Source organism: Aedes aegypti, chromosome 2 (assembly GCF_002204515.2).
Source record: "Aedes aegypti strain LVP_AGWG chromosome 2, AaegL5.0 Primary Assembly, whole genome shotgun sequence".
Classification (NCBI taxonomy): domain Eukaryota; kingdom Metazoa; phylum Arthropoda; class Insecta; order Diptera; family Culicidae; genus Aedes; species Aedes aegypti.
In genome coordinates this window covers 381,232,580-381,251,871 of record NC_035108.1, presented here as the reverse complement: position 1 = coordinate 381,251,871, position 19,292 = coordinate 381,232,580, and the positions used below count along the sequence as shown (strand labels likewise).

The 19,292-nt window shown below is 35.9% G+C and overlaps 1 protein-coding gene across 1 annotated transcript in view; it reads right to left on the bottom strand.

Moving 5' to 3' along the window:
* Nucleotides 1-373: 373 nt before the first annotated feature.
* LOC5566816 overlaps nt 374-19,292 on the bottom strand; it is a 491,365-nt gene continuing 472,446 nt past the window's right edge. Inside the window, exons 7-9 of the mRNA XM_021846853.1 lie at nt 5,818-5,940; nt 1,154-1,352; nt 374-1,043 (exon numbers count right to left, since the gene is read on the bottom strand). Of these exons, the coding sequence (XP_021702545.1) occupies nt 883-1,043; nt 1,154-1,352; nt 5,818-5,940 (483 nt within the window). The 3' untranslated portion in view covers nt 374-882. The remainder of the gene's footprint in view (nt 1,044-1,153; nt 1,353-5,817; nt 5,941-19,292) is intronic.

Sequence of the window (19,292 nt, the reverse complement as noted above, 5' to 3'; positions counted from 1 at the left end):
CCTATCGCTTAAATCTTAAAGTTCCACCAAATATTCCACTCACACAGCACCAGTGTTTCCCACGCACCCGCCCGAAAGAACCATTAATCAGCGTCGTCGCTATCATTAACACCTTCATCACGCGCGTTTTCATCCCGTGCAGCTGCTTATCTCCGGTCACCTCCTTCGCCTTTCGCCCAATCCGAAGGCAGACCATTCTTCTTTCATCCGGCTTTGACTCCAACAGGCGGGCCATAAAAATGGATTGCGCTACTTTTCCCCGAATGTAATTTCTCTGAATGCCAGTTTATGAATGATCCTTTTCCTCGAATTTACCAAAATTACCCGTTTCTCCGAAAAGTGATGCAGTTTAAAAACAAACGAGGTATTCGGGGAACTGATATGACTCCAATTCCTCGAGTTTGTGGAAATAACTTTTAGAGAACAACATTCGGTTGAAAGTAGAACTAACATGAAAATGGATAGCCAATTTTACTGTTACGGAAAATCTCGTACCCGTTTCGAGGAAATGCGCTATTCGAGTGAACAGGGTATACGGGGAACTTACATTGAGGGAACTGGAGTTTCCAGAAACAACTTTCGGGGAACTGACATTCGGGAAAAAGTAGAACAACCATAAAAATGGGTTGGGGATTTTCCGGTTCTTTTTTTTTCTTCTGGAGTTTCTCCTCATGCACACTCACTTCCGATCCGAGACACATACACACTGACTTGCAAGAGCAATAAAACCTCCAAACAAAAAGCTGGCGAAAAAAATCCGTAGATGCTTTCTCTTGTGTTGCCATTTCTTTCCCTCCAATTGTGGCATACGAAAAAAACAAACAAAAAAAAAACGAGCAGCAAGTTAAACCCGAAATCACATCACTAATGCACGTCACGGAATCATGTTATGGAAATCGTGCCGAATTTGAGCAAATGGTGAAAAACTATTAGCAGCCCTGTTGCCTCCGCCAGCAGCACCGCCAGAAATCGGGATGATCTGATTGATGGCACCGATCTCGTCACCGAGGGCAAACTGCCGGACGCCGAGGATGACATGTCCCCTGGAGAGATGAGAACAAACGATAGGAAAACCGAAATGATTAATTGACTCAATTTCGCAGATCCCTCCCTTCCTCCCAGAATATGTTATCAACAAATGATGGAAACTCACCCTGCAAGTGTGTCATGTAGTCCTTCCGGTCCACTTCGTTGTCCAATTGGAACTGGTCGTAAGGAATGTTGTGTAACTGATTGTTTCCATTGCCATTGGATGAGGATGAAGCAGCGGATATAACGTGGGGCCGCTCTTCGTAGATGGTTTTCTCCGTCGATTGAAGGTAGATATCGTGGATTCGTGCTGTGCAGCGAATCTGGTGATGGAAATGGGAATGTATACAGTAAATTAATAATTCAGAACAAACATTTTGAATTTTCAATAGTTTTTACTTAAACAATTGGATTTGAATTGGATTTGAATTGGATTTGGATTGGATTTGGATTTGGATTGGATTTGGATTGGATTTGGATTGGATTTAGATTGGATTTGGATTGGATTTGGATTGGATTTGGATTGGATTGGATTTGGATTGGATTTGGATTGGATTTGGATTGGATTTGGATTGGATTTGGATTGGATTTGGATTGGATTGGATTGGATTTGGATTGGATTTGGATTGGATTTGGATTGGATTTGGATTGGATTTGGATTGGATTTGGATGGATTTAGATTGGATTTGGATTGGATTTGGATTGGATTTGGATTGGATTGGATTTGGATTGGATTTGGATTGGATTTGGATTGGATTTGGATTGGATTTGGATTGGATTTGGATTGGATTTGGATTGGATTTGGATTGGAATTTGGATTGGATTTGATTGGATTTGGATGGATTTGGATTGGATTTGGATTGGATTTGGATTGGATTTGGATTGGATTTGGATTGGATTTGGATTGGATTTGGATTGGATTGGATTTGGATTGGATTTGGATTGGATTTGGATTGGATTTGGATTGGATTTGGATTGGATTTGGATTGGATTTGGATTGGATTTGGATTGGATTTGGATTGGATTTGGATTGGATTTGGATTGGATTTGGATTGGATTTGGATTGGATTTGGATTGGATTTGGATTGGATTTGGATTGGATTTGGATTGGATTTGGATTGGATTTGGATTGGATTTGGATTGGATTTGGATTGGATTTGGATTGGATTGGATTTGGATTGGATTTGGATTGGATTTGGATTGGATTTGGATTGGATTTGGATTGGATTTGGATTGGATTTGGATTGGATTTGGATTGGATTTGGATTGGATTTGGATTGGATTTGGATTGGATTTGGATTGGATTTGGATTGGATTTGGATTGGATTTGGATTGGATTTGGATTGGATTTGGATTGGATTTGGATTGGATTTGGATTGGATTTGGATTGGATTTGGATTGGATTTGGATTGGATTTGGATTGGATTTGGATTGGATTTGGATTGGATTTGGATTGGATTTGGATTGGATTTGGATTGGATTTGGATTGGATTTGGATTGGATTTGGATTGGATTTGGATTGGATTTGGATTGGATTTGGATTGGATTTGGATTGGATTTGGATTGGATTTGGATTGGATTTGGATTGGATTTGGATTGGATTTGGATTGGATTTGGATTGGATTTGGATTGGATTTGGATTGGATTTGGATTGGATTTGGATTGGATTTGGATTGGATTTGGATTGGATTTGGATTGGATTTGGATTGGATTTGGATTGGATTTGGATTGGATTTGGATTGGATTTGGATTGGATTTGGATTGGATTTGGATTGGATTTGGATTGGATTTGGATTGGATTTGGATTGGATTTGGATTGGATTTGGATTGGATTTGGATTGGATTTGGATTGGATTTGGATTGGATTTGGATTGGATTTGGATTGGATTTGGATTGGATTTGGATTGGATTTGGATTGGATTGATTTGGATTGGATTGGATTGGATTTGGATTGGATTTGGATGGATTTGGATTGGATTGATTTGGATTGGATTTGGATTGGATTTGGATTGGATTTGGATTGGATTTGGATTGGATTTGATTGGATTTGGATTGGATTTGGATTGGATTTGGATTGGATTTGGGATTGGATTTGGATTGGATTTGGATTGGATTTGGATTGGATTTGGATTGGATTTTGGATTGGATTTGGATTGGATTTGGATTGGATTTGGATTGGATTTGGATTGGATTTGAGGATTGGATTTGGATTGGATTTGGAATTTGGATTTGGATTGGATTTGGATTGGATTTGGATTGGATTTGGATTGGATTGGATTGGATTGGATTTTGGATTGGATTTGGATTGGATTTGGATTGGATTGGATTTGGATTGGATTTGGATTGGATTTGGATTGGATTTGGATTGGATTTGGATTGGATTTGGATTGGATTTGGATTGGATTTGGATTGGATTTGGATTGGATTTGGATTGGATTTGGATTGGATTTGGATTGGATTTGGATTGGATTTGGATTGGATTTGGATTGGATTTGGATTGGATTTGGATTGGATTTGGATTGGATTTGGATTGGATTTGGATTGGATTTGGATTGGATTTGGATTGGATTTGGATTGGATTTGGATTGGATTTGGATTGGATTTGGATTGGATTTGGATTGGATTTGGATTGGATTTGGATTGGATTTGGATTGGATTTGGATTGGATTTGGATTGGATTTGGATTGGATTTGGATTGGATTTGGATTGGATTTGGATTGGATTTGGATTGGATTTGGATTGGATTTGGATTGGATTTGGATTGGATTTGGATTGGATTTGGATTGGATTTGGATTGGATTTGGATTGGATTTGGATTGGATTTGGATTGGATTTGGATTGGATTTGGATTGGATTTGGATTGGATTTGGATTGGATTTGGATTGGATTTGGATTGGATTTGGATTGGATTTGGATTGGATTTGGATTGGATTTGGATTGGATTTGGATTGGATTTGGATTGGATTTGGATTGGATTTGGATTGGATTTGGATTGGATTTGGATTGGATTTGGATTGGATTTGGATTGGATTTGGATTGGATTTGGATTGGATTTGGATTGGATTTGGATTGGATTTGGATTGGATTTGGATTGGATTTGGATTGGATTTGGATTGGATTTGGATTGGATTTGGATTGGATTTGGATTGGATTTGGATTGGATTTGGATTGGATTTGGATTGGATTTGGATTGGATTTGGATTGGATTTGGATTGGATTTGGATTGGATTTGGATTGGATTTGGATTGGATTTGGATTGGATTTGGATTGGATTTGGATTGGATTTGGATTGGATTTGGATTGGATTTGGATTGGATTTGGATTGGATTTGGATTGGATTTGGATTGGATTTGGATTGGATTGGATTTGGATTGGATTTGGATTGGATTTGGATTGGATTTGGATTGGATTGGATTTGGATTGGATTTGGATTGGATTTGGATTGGATTTGGATTGGATTTGGATTGGATTTGGATTGGATTTGGATTGGATTTGGATTGGATTTGGATTGGATTGGATTGGATTTGGATTGGATTTGGATTGGATTTGGATTGGATTGGATTTGGATTGGATTTGGATTGGATTTGGATTGGATTTGGATTGGATTTGGATTGGATTTGGATTGGATTTGGATTGGATTTGGATTGGATTTGGATTGGATTTGGATTGGATTTGGATTGGATTTGGATTGGATTTGGATTGGATTTGGATTGGATTTGGATTGGATTTGGATTGGATTTGGATTGGATTTGGATTGGATTTGGATTGGATTTGGATTGGATTTGGATTGGATTTGGATTGGATTTGGATTGGATTTGGATTGGATTTGGATTGGATTTGGATTGGATTTGGATTGGATTTGGATTGGATTTGGATTGGATTTGGATTGGATTTGGATTGGATTTGGATTGGATTTGGATTGGATTTGGATTGGATTTGGATTGGATTTGGATTGGATTTGGATTGGATTTGGATTGGATTTGGATTGGATTTGGATTGGATTTGGATTGGATTTGGATTGGATTTGGATTGGATTTGGATTGGATTTGGATTGGATTTGGATTGGATTTGGATTGGATTTGGATTGGATTTGGATTGGATTTGGATTGGATTTGGATTGGATTTGGATTGGATTTGGATTGGATTTGGATTGGATTTGGATTGGATTTGGATTGGATTTGGATTGGATTTGGATTGGATTTGGATTGGATTTGGATTGGATTTGGATTGGATTTGGATTGGATTTGGATTGGATTTGGATTGGATTTGGATTGGATTTGGATTGGATTTGGATTGGATTTGGATTGGATTTGGATTGGATTTGGATTGGATTTGGATTGGATTTGGATTGGATTTGGATTGGATTTGGATTGGATTTGGATTGGATTTGGATTGGATTTGGATTGGATTTGGATTGGATTTGGATTGGATTTGGATTGGATTTGGATTGGATTTGGATTGGATTTGGATTGGATTTGGATTGGATTTGGATTGGATTTGGATTGGATTTGGATTGGATTTGGATTGGATTTGGATTGGATTTGGATTGGATTTGGATTGGATTTGGATTGGATTTGGATTGGATTTGGATTGGATTTGGATTGGATTTGAATTGGATTTGGATTGGATTAGATTTTGATTGAGTTTTGGCAAACTAAGTTAAACCAATTAATTCTAATTGAACAATTTCGATAGCAATTAGGTAATCGCTTCCTTTTTTTGGGTAAGTCCTCAACTACACATTTCAACGGAAACATTTCCACCAAACACGCAAATGCCAACACTTACCTTTAGCTTTCCGTGCTGGAAGTGATGATTGCTCACAACAAAGTGCACCCCAATGGTCGAAGTTTCCAGGTCGGAATTGCGGTCTCTAAACGGCTTATGGTTCTTTATATGTGAGGGATTAACCTGTAAGCAGATTAGGATTTATTTCAATGTGCTGTTCTTGTTGTCGGAAGTGTATAGCCAACAGTGAGACATAAATTCGATTTTTGGCAATAAATAAAATTCAATTGCTAGGTGCATGGTTCATAGAAGATTTCCTGCATGAAAAAGTGTGATCACGTATATGATTCTTTGACCAGTATCAAAAGCAAATTATTCCACTATCCGGAAAAATGTGTGAGGTTTTCTTTGAGGTGGAATATTGTTCCTTTGTCGCACGGTCTATTCCGCATAAATGTTTACATCTGGAGGAAATGTAGACCGGAATCCGATACACGTTCATGTCGTGCAGGTTTTGTGACACATTGTACCAAACAGGGGAACTCTTATGATGAGGGGGGAGAATTGGGGAATCTCGGTTAAAGTTGCTGTCGACACTAAGGAAATCGAGGGTCAGAGGTATGATTTGTGCGACTTGCGGTTCAGATTTACCGATTTTGGGCGGTACACTGCAATACGGAATGTCATAAACGGAAGTGAAACTAATCCTTTGGCCATTGTTGATTTAAGCTTGTTACAAAAGCTGCTTATTGAAAGAAATAGTAACATGTTGGTTGGCAGTTTTTAGTTAACTGATTGTTTTTTTCCAAGGTTTTACTTGCATAAATAACTTTTTATTTGTGTCTACTTATATTATCAATAATGGTTTAGGGACAAACAGTCGAAAACCAAAACGTCAAAAAGACAAAAGGTGGAAAGACAAAATATCGAAATTACAAAAGATCAGAAATTGTTTGCTTAGTTAAAATGGATTTTAGACCTTTTGTCTCTTCATACTTCCTCTTCGAAATTTTGTCCTTTCGATCATTTGTCTTTTGACATTCTGTCCTTTCGATGTTTTGAAATTCAACCTTTTATCATAATTTCATCAGAATGTACTAATCAAGGGATTAAGAACTTTTCTTTGTTAGAAGCTACAAAGGGTTTGTTAGAAGCTACATTTAGGTTTAAATATGTTCAAAAATGCCCGTTTTTTTTGTTTTTCTTATTGATCTAAAAAACTTTCTAAATGTTACTATATAAACTTTTGTAAATCAATGTGTCTTTCTTACTATGTTCACAACATCGAACAAATGTTGATTCTCCAGAGTTTATATTTCGAATACACAATTCTCCGAGGTCCATAATTTAAGGTGAAGGAACATCGAAACCAAACCAAAAAAATTCAAGAACACAAATCTTGAGATAGCCGTTCAAATTGAATATTCGTCCGGTTCTTGAGATTTGTGCTCTTGAAAATCCGAGGTTTTGCTTCGATGCATTAAGGATTGACTTAAAACATCGTAAATTAAGAATATATTCAGCAATGCCCGCACTAAGTCCTCAAATACCCAAATTTGTAAACGCCATGCAAGGAGAGGTGGCATATTCACCGGATTTGTCAATAGGATAACGACTGTTTATTTTGATCTTAATCGCTAACAGTTGGCGCCAGTGGCAAAAAGTACAGACAACAACCCTTCGAACATTCAGTTTATCTGTGCTGGCCGCCTAGCGGCGACACTGATGTGTGTTTTCCTTTCACTGATCGCGCTACGCTGGATTCTCAAATTTCTCAAATTTCAAACACAAGCGCATGGAAGAATGGTAGTCAGTGAACTGTCAAAACGTATGGAAAATAATGAAAAACGTAAATTACTTGCAATTAAGAAACTGGATCGAAAAAGTAGTGATTAGAAATCAAGCGTAATATGAATACATAACTTTTTGTGTTTAGTTCATCTTCCATTGTGCTTTCTTTGCTTCAGGATTTCGTTTTTACTAACACTGAAAGAGAGTCATCTATTGCCTTTTCAGTTGTGAATATCGCCCTATTGACTCATGGCCTTGCATTTCCACAGTTTTCTCGTACAAATTAATGATTTCTTGTTTGTCTACCCGAGGAGGAAAGAATGGTTCTCAATATCTTACGAATACCCTATTTTGGTATCATATCATAATTAGGTATTGTTCAGTTGTCAATACCTTATTTTGGTATTACAATGGTATTTGAAAAAAAAAATGTTTTAAACAATTAAAAATACTTCATTTTGGTATTCGGTAGCTATCGAGGACTGCTGGAGGTATTGAACTGTTATCGAAAAATTTCACTTTTATATGAAAATCCATCACGTATTATTTAGGTATTACAATACCTGATCTAGTTATCAGCTTGGTATTTGTGGAATATGGAGAAGGTATTATTTGAGGTATTTTACCTCCTATTCAGGGCTCATTCATACCTCATGCAGGTTGTAGGTATTGGAAATTATCTGGTATGGAATACCTCAATTTGGTATTCAGTAGTTATTTTCTTCTGCTCGGGATGAGACAAACCGTTATTTGAATTATCGAATCATCTCAGAAGAATTCTCGAATAATTCTGGAACAATTTCCAAAGCATTCTGGAAGGATTCCTGGAGCGTGATTCCGGAGTTATTCCGGATTGTCTTGTGGTACCAAAATTGGCCACATCGTCCATTCAACGGATATCTTAAAACCCAGATGACTTCTAGCTCGGTGTCTTGGGCAAAGTTGTTCAGCAGACTAAGGGCTATCTGTCAACAACCAAATTAGTTGAGAATTTTTCCACTAGATGGCGCTAGTTACAATTTTTCTTCAATCATCTATATCTAAGTATCCTGATGAGCTAGGAGGTTGGTGTCTTCGGCAAAGTTGGTCAGCAAACTAAGGGCTATCCGTCAGTAACAATTTTAATTGGGAATTTATCCACTAGGTGGTGCCAGTTACAATGTTTCTTCAATCTTCTATATCTCAAGATCCTGATGAGCTAGAACGTTGGTGTCTTCGGTGAAGTTGTTCAACAGACCCAGAGCTATCTGGCAGTAACAATCTTAATTAAGAATTTATCCACTAGGTGTTGCTAGTTACAAATTTGCTTCAATCTTCAATATCTCAAGATCCTGATGAGCTAGAAGGTTGGTGTCTTCGGCGAAGTTGTTCAGCAGACCCAGAATTTATCCGCGAGGTGGCGCTAGTAACAAATTTTCTTCAATCTTCTATACTTCAAGATCCTGATGAGCTAGAAGGTTGGTATCTGTGGCAAAGTTGTTCAACAGACCAAGGGCTACCTGGCAGCAACAAATTTATTTGGGAATTTGTCTGCAAAGTGGCGTTAGTAACGAATTATCTTCAATTTTATGTTTCAAAAGTTAATAAGCAGATCAATGTTGTGTGGTTGGTTGGTTTTCGGCAAAGTTGTTCACATCGTGGTTGAAATTTTTTAAATTCTCATATTTTATGTTCGAGATTTTTCACGCTTGATTTGTAACTTACGCAGCTCAACAGCCACAATACATTAGTTGGATCATTAATTTGTTTTATATGCTTTTTCATTCAAAGCCTTATATTTTATTTACGAGATTTTTTGGTGGAGCCTTCCTTCGCCGAGTGGTTAGAGTTCGCGACTATAAAGCAAAGCCATGCTGAAGATATCTGGGTTTGACTCCCGGTAGACCCAGGATCTTTTCGTAATGGAAATTTCCTTGACTTCTTTGGGCATAGAGTATCATCGTACCTGCCTTCCGATGTACAAATTTTAATATGGCAACTTTGGCAAAAAAAGCTCTCAGTTAATAACTGTGGAAGTTCTCATTGAGCACTAAACTGAGAAGCAGGTTCTGTCCTAGTGAGGACGAAATGCCAAGAAGAAGAACGAGTTATGGGCAAGTTCATCTCTGGACCAACGCCTATACTTCCCTTCAGAAGGAAGTTGTCACTAAAATTTCTAATGGTTATCTCTTAGATGGGTCGCATCCCAGTTCCTCAGCGTATGTTCCAACCACTATACCGAGACCATTTCCACATAGAGTCCTAATTCTTTGTTTTTCTGATAGAATTATAACGAACCTTTTTAATGTAAACAATAACATTGGATTTTGACAGACACTCAATGTGTTTCTTGATTGAATATTTTCGACGGCATGAGCGGGAGCAAGTGGTTTTGCATCCAAAAATCATTCGTGCATATTTCGAAGCATATCTCAAAAGATTATGTTTTTGTGGGAGAACCTCATGGTTGAGATTTAAGTGTCAATGTACCAACACTGGGTGTTGAATAGATCAATGGACATCTGAAATGGAAAACTGAACCAATATATAATCGAAAAGTTATATGCAATAATTTTGTATGGCAAAATTCGTCTGATAAATTATGTACTTCACGATATTGAAAAATATATTCAGGAAAGTATTTTTAGTACCGGTTGTACATAATGGAGAAAAACAAAATTCCTCACAAACGTCTTTTTCAAACAAACGTTTTGATATTCAGAGATTGCTGCTAAGCTAGGGGATGATTTTTTAATAAGATTTGCAACTGCCCAAAAATCCTTGATCTGCTGAACAACTATGTTGAAGACACCAACCCTCTAGCTTATCAATATCTCGTGATGTAGAGATAGAAGAAAATTTGTTACTAGCGCAAGCTAGCGAATAATTTCCCAATCACTACCAGATAGCTTTTGGTCTATTAAACGACTTTGCCGAAGACAACAACCTTCTAGCTCATCAGGATCTTGAGATATAGAAGATTGAAGAAAATTTGTAACTAGCGCCACCTCGCGGATAAATTCCCAATTAAGATTGTTACTGACGGATAGCCCTTAGTCTGCTGAACAACTTTGCCGAAGACACCGACCTTCTAGCTCATCTGGGTTTTGAGATATCCGTTGAATGGACGATGTGGCCAATTTTGGTACCTCAAGACAATCCGGAATAACTCCGGAACCACGTGGACCATATTCTCAAATTTCCTGGACCATAAATTAGAAGAGTTTTTCGGGAAGTTCTGAAAATTTTAACAAAATCCATCGAGAAACAAAAAAGTTATGCACATTTTAGTGTGTTTTTTGCATGTGAAAAATATGTTGGCTGGATGAAGGTTAAACTAGACTGACCACCCGAAAAGGAACAAATAACTCCCCAATAACTTATGCATACCATTTTTTGGTATCATACCAAAATTAGGTATTGTTCAGTTGTCAATACCTCAATTTGGTATTATAATGGTATTGAAAAAAATCTCTAAAATAATTAAAAATACTTCATTGAGGTATTAAACAGCTATTGAGGTCTGCTGAAGGTATTGAACTACATTTGAAAAATTTCAATTTTATATGAAAATCCATCAAGTATTATTGAGGTATTACAATACCTGAACTAGTTATCAGTTTGGTGTTCGTAGAATATGCTTGAGATATTATTTGAGGTATTTTACCTCTTATGCAGGGCTAATTCATACCTCATTCAGGTATGTAGTATTGGAAATTATCTGGTATGGAATACCTCAATTTGGTATTTAGTAGTTATTTTCTTCTGCTCGGGCAGCAGTTTAAACCTGGCCGCAGTAAAAAATGATTTCATGCAGTTCCTCTTTGAATTTCCCAAAAAAAATTCCACCAATTTTTTTTTTTTTTTTCAACAATGATTCTCGAATTTCTTCAGGCATCCTGAAGCATTTTTGCAAGAAATCCGAAAGAAATACCTCAGCAATTTGATTCGAGATTAAAATTGAAATTTCTACATGATTTGTTTTTTTTTTCGCTCCGGTTTTTTTTTCAGTCTTCATCTACTTTTCCAGAAACTTCTCAATTTTCCTCCAAAAATTTCTCAATTGTTCCTCCCGGCCAAAAATTTCTCATGTTTTTTTCCTGGAATATTTCCTTTTGAATTTCTTCAGGTAATACTATCGGTATTCATCTAGGGTTCATTTGAAGGGGTACCCAGTGAACACACCGTCATATATGGTGTCATATAAGAGTACAAACGTGGAGGCGATATACGTACATCTTGCATGCAGCCTCATGGCGCATGTAGGTATATCGCCTCCACATTTGCACTCTTATGCGCTATTGTATACGAGTTTGTGTTTACTGGGTACTGTCAATGTTATTTTCTAAAGGATTTGTCATTTTTTTTTGTCCAGATTTTTCAAATAATGTTCCTTTGATTCCATAAGAAATTTTCTAAAAATTCTTATTACCAAGGATCTTTACATTTATTTTTTTTTTTCAAAGATAACTTAAAAAACTGTGAAAATTTTGTCAAGTAATTCTTTTTAGAATACCTTTTGTTTTTTTTTTGTTAGAATTAACACAAACTACTTCTACAAAAACCCAAGAATTGCTTTCAGTTCACGAAAATAACTGCATAGATTGATATAATAATTTATCGACGGATTACAATATGAGTATTAAATTTCTTTAGAAGAAGATTTTCTTGGAATTTCAATTAAAATTAATACAATCTTCTGGAATCTCATCCACAGTTTTCTTCATAATTTTTCAAAATAATGTCTTGAAAATTCGTCCAAGAGATCCTTAAGTATTTTCTGAAATAATTTCAAAAAAACTATTTCTGATTGAATTTTCGGGGAAATCTTTATAAAAAAAATTATAGATACCATTTTTGGTTATTTTTTTTTTTGATTATTCTCTGGAGGAACTCTTGGAAACTCTCGAAATACCTTTTTGAGAAGTTCCTTAGACAACTGCAGCAAGGGTTTCTATAAATTTGCATAGAATCTTTTTACATAAATATTCTGGCAAAGAGTACATGAAAAAACATGCAGGGGAAATTGCTCAACAAATTCCAATGATCTGAATTTGCTGCAAACATCATTGGAAAAATTCAAAAAGAATTCATGAAGAAATTCTAAGAAAGTATCTAAAAACTATCAAATAACCTTAACAATAACAGGGATTCCGTTGTAATTTCTTGGGGAATCCCAGCTTAGGGCAATGCTTGAAGATGTTTTGTAATACCTTTTAGAATTTTTAATCCCAAAAACTAATGCGGACGATTTGAAATTATTTCGTGTGGTTTCATCGTTGACTGATTGTTGCGCTGTGCAAGCTGATATTGACGCCTTGGTGAGATGGTGCATGCTGAATGGAATGGAAATGAATGTTCAAAAATGTTGCGTCAACACTTTTAGCCGAAAGAGGAATGTGATTGACTTCGGATACAGAATGTCGGCAACTAATATCACCAGAGTCAACACCGTAAAGGACCTCGGGGTTCTATTGGACAGCAAATTGAATTTCGCTCAGCACATAGCTGCAACAACTGCCAAGGCATACTTGGATTTATCAAACGCAACACTCAGGAGTTTGAAGATGTCTACTGTCTGAAGTCTCTCTACTGCTCGTTAGTACGAAGTATTCTGGAATACGGTGTACTTGTTTGGGCGCCATACCATACCACTCAATCCAACCGGATTGAACGAATTTAGCGCAACTTTATTCGTTACGCGCTCCGTCGGCTACCATGGACTTATCCAGTTTGACTTCCACCGTACGAGCATCGATGCGCCTTGGTTCATCTAGAAACTTTGGCTTGCAGGAGGGTTTTGCTTCAACGCTTGTTCGTGTTTGACATCTTAAGTAACATCGTAGACTGCTCAGTGCTGTTGACCAACATCAATTTAAATGTGCCCGCTAGAACTACTCGAGCTGATTTTCTCCGGTTCCCTGTGCATCGTACTTTGTTTGGACAGAACAATCCGTTCTATGTTTGTTGTCGTCGTTTTAACGAAGTATCTGACAGATTTGATTTTAATATGTCTAAGTTAACATTCAAAAGAAGTATTAGTTCATAAGTATCAGTCGACTTGTTCGAAGACATGTAATAAATAAACAAATAAATAAATAAATAAATAAATAAATTATTGAAAAAATATAGAGAAAAAAATTGATTTGTTTAAAAATCTAATTCTAAGAGGAGTTCTCAGAGGCACCTCTGAACATTTTTTTATTCTTAGGTTGCATGCTGTCAAGAATTTTCAGACACAAATTAAGTAAAACGATCATTGTTTTTGACTTACTCCTTAGAGAATCCAGAGAAAGTTATCAATAGTTATTTTTGAAGGAATATCTTGGAGAAAGATATCTAAAAATAAAACACATGAAAGGTTCTACATAGAATGAGAAAAAAAGACGTAATAACTGAAAAAAAAAAATTATAATGTAGTGGAATTCTGTACCGAGCTCGAGGGGGAATGCATGGATCTAATAAAAAATGCAGTAGATTTTTTGAAGGAACCATCAGAGTCAAATCAACTTTAAGGAATACATTTTAAGCAAATTCTGGTGTTATTTCAAGATTTCATAACGGAATTTCTGGAAAAAAATCTAATGAAGATCCCTTAAAATCCTTGAGGCTCTGCCTAGGACTCGCTGGAAAAATTCGAAGCACTCCATGAACCGATTTGTGAAATGAAACCTTGGGTGACTTTTGAAAGAAATTCTTGCAATTTCTTACAAAATATATTCAGACGAATACAAATAGGAACTCCAAATTCTTGGCATAAACCTACTGAGTTCTTAAACAGATATTTGGTAGACTACTCGTAAGATATATTGTGGACTGATGATTGCATCTTCGAATGATTTCTGCTTGTTTATTTGGTTGAAGTCTGATTGTTAAGTGGAATTCAAAAAAAATTCATAACTCATAATAGTTCGTCAGTTTTGTATAGGTTTATGTCAGATATATATTTTTTTATTCAATTTTTTTTATTATCATAGCAGTTATGAAGCCATTTATTATCGGTCATGGGGAGGAACAATTTCTAAATTGTGAAAGATTTCTTTTTTGACAGAAGTTTGATTTCTAGTTGGACTTCGAAAAGTTTATCAATGCTAACGACAACCTTTTGAAAATTTCAAATGATTTACTTATCATTTTAACAACACAGTTGATTCTGAATTATTTACTGCCAACCAGGGGAGGGGGCAAACGCCCTCCCCTGCGCCTCTCTGGCTACGCCCATGGGTATAACCCAGTATGTGGCCAGGTCATCCAAAACCTCTTGAACTATTCTTCCTTAGACATGATTTGCAAATTTATAAAATTTGATATGTCGTTAGACAGGTCCCAGAACCATACAATACCATGGCCAATTCCCCTGGGGAACGAAGTACTCAAAATGACCTGGTATGTGATCAAGTCATCCAAAAACGTTTTAATCGTCCTTTTTTAGCCTGGATTTTGGAGTATATGAAGTTTGATATGTCGGCAGCTAGGTTTCAGAACCACCATTTCAGTGACCATTTCCTCCAGGTGAAAAAATGTTAGTCGTTCGCGTCTAATACTTTTCTCTCCAACAGTTGTAAAAGATTTGACGCGCCCTCCTTCTAACAAACCATTCCGTGGAAAGCTTGATAAGTACTGCAAATTCTGGTACTCAATCTGTTGGATCATATGGCTGGAAGGAGATTCTCTATTTCCCGCGGGTTTCGCGTAAGTGTTTCTGCTTACGGGTCCGCCACCCTACTTTTGGCCCTTCATACAGCGGTATGTTGAATTCAGATTGGCAATAAAGTTAGACCTTACTGTAGATTGGAGCCGTACGCAGAGCAAGACTCAAGCAAGGATATATGTATACCATTTCAGTGGCCATTTCCTCCAGGTATCCAGAATAATCCGGAACGTGATCAAGTCATCCAAATACGTTAAAACCATCTTTAGACTTGATTTGCAAATATATGAAAATTGATATGTCTTAAGCCACGTTTCAGAATCGCCAATATAGTGATCACTTCCATCAGGGAACCGAGTATTTGGAACAACCCAGCATGTGGCCAAGTCAACTAAAACGCTTTAGACTTGGTTAAATAAATCAAGACCATCATGATTACTGATTCTTTAAGTGGTTCTACCTCAGTACTCCCCGTGATAAATCCAGAGCTACCGTTATTTTCATATCAGTGATCGTGGTTCCAAAAACTAGGTGAATTTTGCGATCGAACCTGAAAATTCAACGGAAATTCATTCAGAAACGTTTGAGAAATATTATTTTGAAATAGATAAAATTTTATCATCATCAAGGTCAAGGGTTCAATCCCAGGCCCGTCCCTTTCCTCGTATTTTGTAGCTGTATCTTTCACATGCATCTTTCACTATCACACATAAACGATTCGTTCATAGCCAACGCTAGAACCAGAGACGGACAAGAAACCGTTTCCCTACGCTTCCATTCTTCTATCATTATAGCACGCCTGATACATCGGCAATCTGCTAACCAAAAGCAAGCTTTTCTGCCATAAAAATACCTTACCACCTCATACCTTCCCGCATGAACTGGCGTAGATTCAGGAGTATATCTGGTCTTCTATGGACCAGTTTTAAATGCAACATCAATTCCCCTTCCTTCCCCTGCATTCTGATGTGACAGGTGCCATTGTTGCCTTATATGTATATATCAACAGCACTTATTCACTGAAAGTATTTGTTAGTCCCAACCATTCATCTGGTTGGCAAGAAAACGGCAAGACCTACAAAAAAGTGTTGTATGGGGGACTGTCGTGAAATTTCCTGACGTTTGAGAAAAAAATATTGAAAAAATAAAAACACATTTTCTACACTGAATAAAAAAATATTCAAAACTTTAAAGTCGATTTAAAAAAAAACGGCCATTTCAGATTTTGATCATCCTTAAGCAAAAAGTTTCGTAATTAAATTTACTAAAAGTCGTCCATACATAGCGAATTGGCCATATTTTAGAGAAAAAAGTTTTTCTAACATCGAGTTTTTTAAGTCCAAAATGAATTTTTTATTTAATTTTCATTTCGCTTTAAATAGTCTAGTCTGATCATATATTCAAGTGATAAATGAGTTTTAATCACAAAATAGATTATATTTGTTTTATTGGGAGTGGAGTAGTTAAAAGAAATAAAACGAAATTACACAGTTTTTTTTTATTAAATTCAATTGATCTCTCACCATACCGCTTATGAGAAAATCAACTCCTTCTAAAAATCCGATGGGTTTTTTATGGTTGGAAAGATATCACAATAATATTTCATTTCTTATTTGGTCAAAGCCAATCTTAACAGGTGTCTGGAAATATTATGCTTATGAAAAAAGGCGTGGTTTGTTTTTATTTTTATTATTGCTATATATCCTAAAACGTAGTATCTGCACATAAATATTTACATTATTTTTGGGCTTTACTGAATAAATTGACTATTTTTGGTTCATCCTCTACCGTTTGGCTGCAATTTATGTATCACTAATAGGCATAAAACAATGATATTTTTGGGTACCAGGGACAGTTTTAACTTTATCAAACAATTCCACCAATTCCTCTGACATTTTAACATATTGTTAATTAGATTTATAACAGAAATTTAATTTGGTGATACATGTATCAGTTTGTTTCACTGCCCAGTCGAATAGTTCTCGCGGAGTTGCGATTGTGTTTCCATAGTATTTTGCAAGACTTGCTCTTTTAGCCATTCGCTTGAGAGTGCCACCAATAGCGTCACAGGGGCCTTTGCCGTGGGATGTGGCAAAAAGTGCCCCTCTGCTTCCAATCCATGTATTTTCTTAAAAAAACATAAGCTGGCATTTTTTTTTTTATTATGAGCTGCAGCTCCATCTGACTTAAAAATAACTTTTGATTTGTTTAACAAAATTTATCAATTTTGAAATAAATAGCTGAACTGCTACTGTGTCATGGGTCTTATAATAAAACTAGCATTTTCCAATTTATTATCTTGTTATGGTAAATCTAGAATTGGTGTATCACTGCTTGGGAAGTATTCCAGTGATATCCTTGAGCAGCGTTATAATTTTCAGAAAAGTTGCTAATTACCAGTATTTAACCTTTAACCTTGACGCTTTTTTGTTTCGTAGAAAAGAAGACTGTTATTTGCAAATAAAATCATGAGTTATGAGCTTATCCATTTTTTTAGGTAGATAACAATACAAACATATTCATTATTTCTTTTAAGTTTTTTTTCACAACACTTTTTCTAGAAGAGAATTTAATGGGATATGGATAAGGTTGTTACTTTTCAATGTTTGCAATACTGTTGTGATACCTTTCGAACCATAAAAATCCGTCGGATTGTTAAACGGAGTTAATTTCCTCATAGGCAGAGGCGAAGTCCATTGATTGCCTTCATTTATAAAACATAATTACTGTATAAATCCGTTTTTTAACTATTCTCAATAAAAAATACCATTTATTTTCTGATTTAAACTCATTTATCCCTTGAAAACACGATCATATTTGACAGTTAAAAAACAAAATCTTTGAAAAAAAAAAAATTAGTTTTGGACTTAAAAAATTCGAAGTTAGAAAAACTTTTTTCTCTAAAATATGCCCAGTTTGCAATGTATGGACGACTTTTAGTAAATTTAATTACGAAACTTTTTGCTTAAGGACGATCAAAATCTGAAATGGCCATTTTTTTAAATCGACTTTAAAGTTTTGAATATTTATTTTTTCAGTGTAGAAAATGTGTTTTTTTTTTTCAATATTTTTTTCTCCAACTTCAGGAAATTTCACGACATTCCTCCATACAACACTTTTTTGTAGGTCTTGCCGTTTTCGAGTTATACGGGTTTATAAAAAAGTGAAAAAAAAACTTTGGGACTTAAAAAATTCGATGTTAGAAAAACTTTTTTCTCTAAAATATGCCCAATTTGCAATGTATGGACGACTTTTAGTAAATTTAATTGTGAAACTTTTTGCTTAAGGATCAAAATCTGAAGTGGCCGTTTGTTTTAAATCGACTTTAAAGTTTTGAATATTTTTTTTCAGTGTAGAAAATGTGTTTTTATTTTTTCAATATTTTTCTCTAAAACGTCAGGAAATTTCACGACAGTCCCTCATACAACACTTGTTTGTAGGTCTTACCGTTTTTGAGTTATACGGGTTTATAAAAAAAGTAAAAAAAAACTTTGACCCTTTCCAAATGTTAGTCTAGATCGATTTTGAAAAAACAAAGTACGCAAAGTATCTTAGTTTCACATAATTTTGACATCCAGAAAGTTTCATTGAATTCTGAAAGGGTGCTGCCAATCGCGTGTTGAGTTGGCGTGAAATCCGTCATATCCATTTCAATTTTATCCTTGGTAGAATGTTTTGTTATACGGTAAACAAAAATAAAAATGGAATTAAGGACACGAAATCTTTCAGTTGATATGAATAGCAGGCTTTTCAATGAGGATGTAGGTAATAAGGAGCTTATCAAACCCCTCATTTCTTTACACTTCATTGATTCAATTCCCACTAAAAAAAATCTATAACTTTTGCAAGTTGCCCTGAGCCAACTCAAAAGTTCAAGTACAAAACCAACCAACAAACAAACATTTATGATTTCATCAACTAAGTCGCCGAACAATCATTCAACAGAAAAGTTCTTATGCCTAGAACAAAGCTCCGTCACTTTTCCATCGCTCATCCTATTACAATCCTCCAATCGCACAGAGTGAAAAATTTTCCCACAGCAAACTTACCTATTGTCGATGGAAGCGGGATTGCAATTGTGCCACTGATTGCAAGTCGAATCGAAAGTTCTATC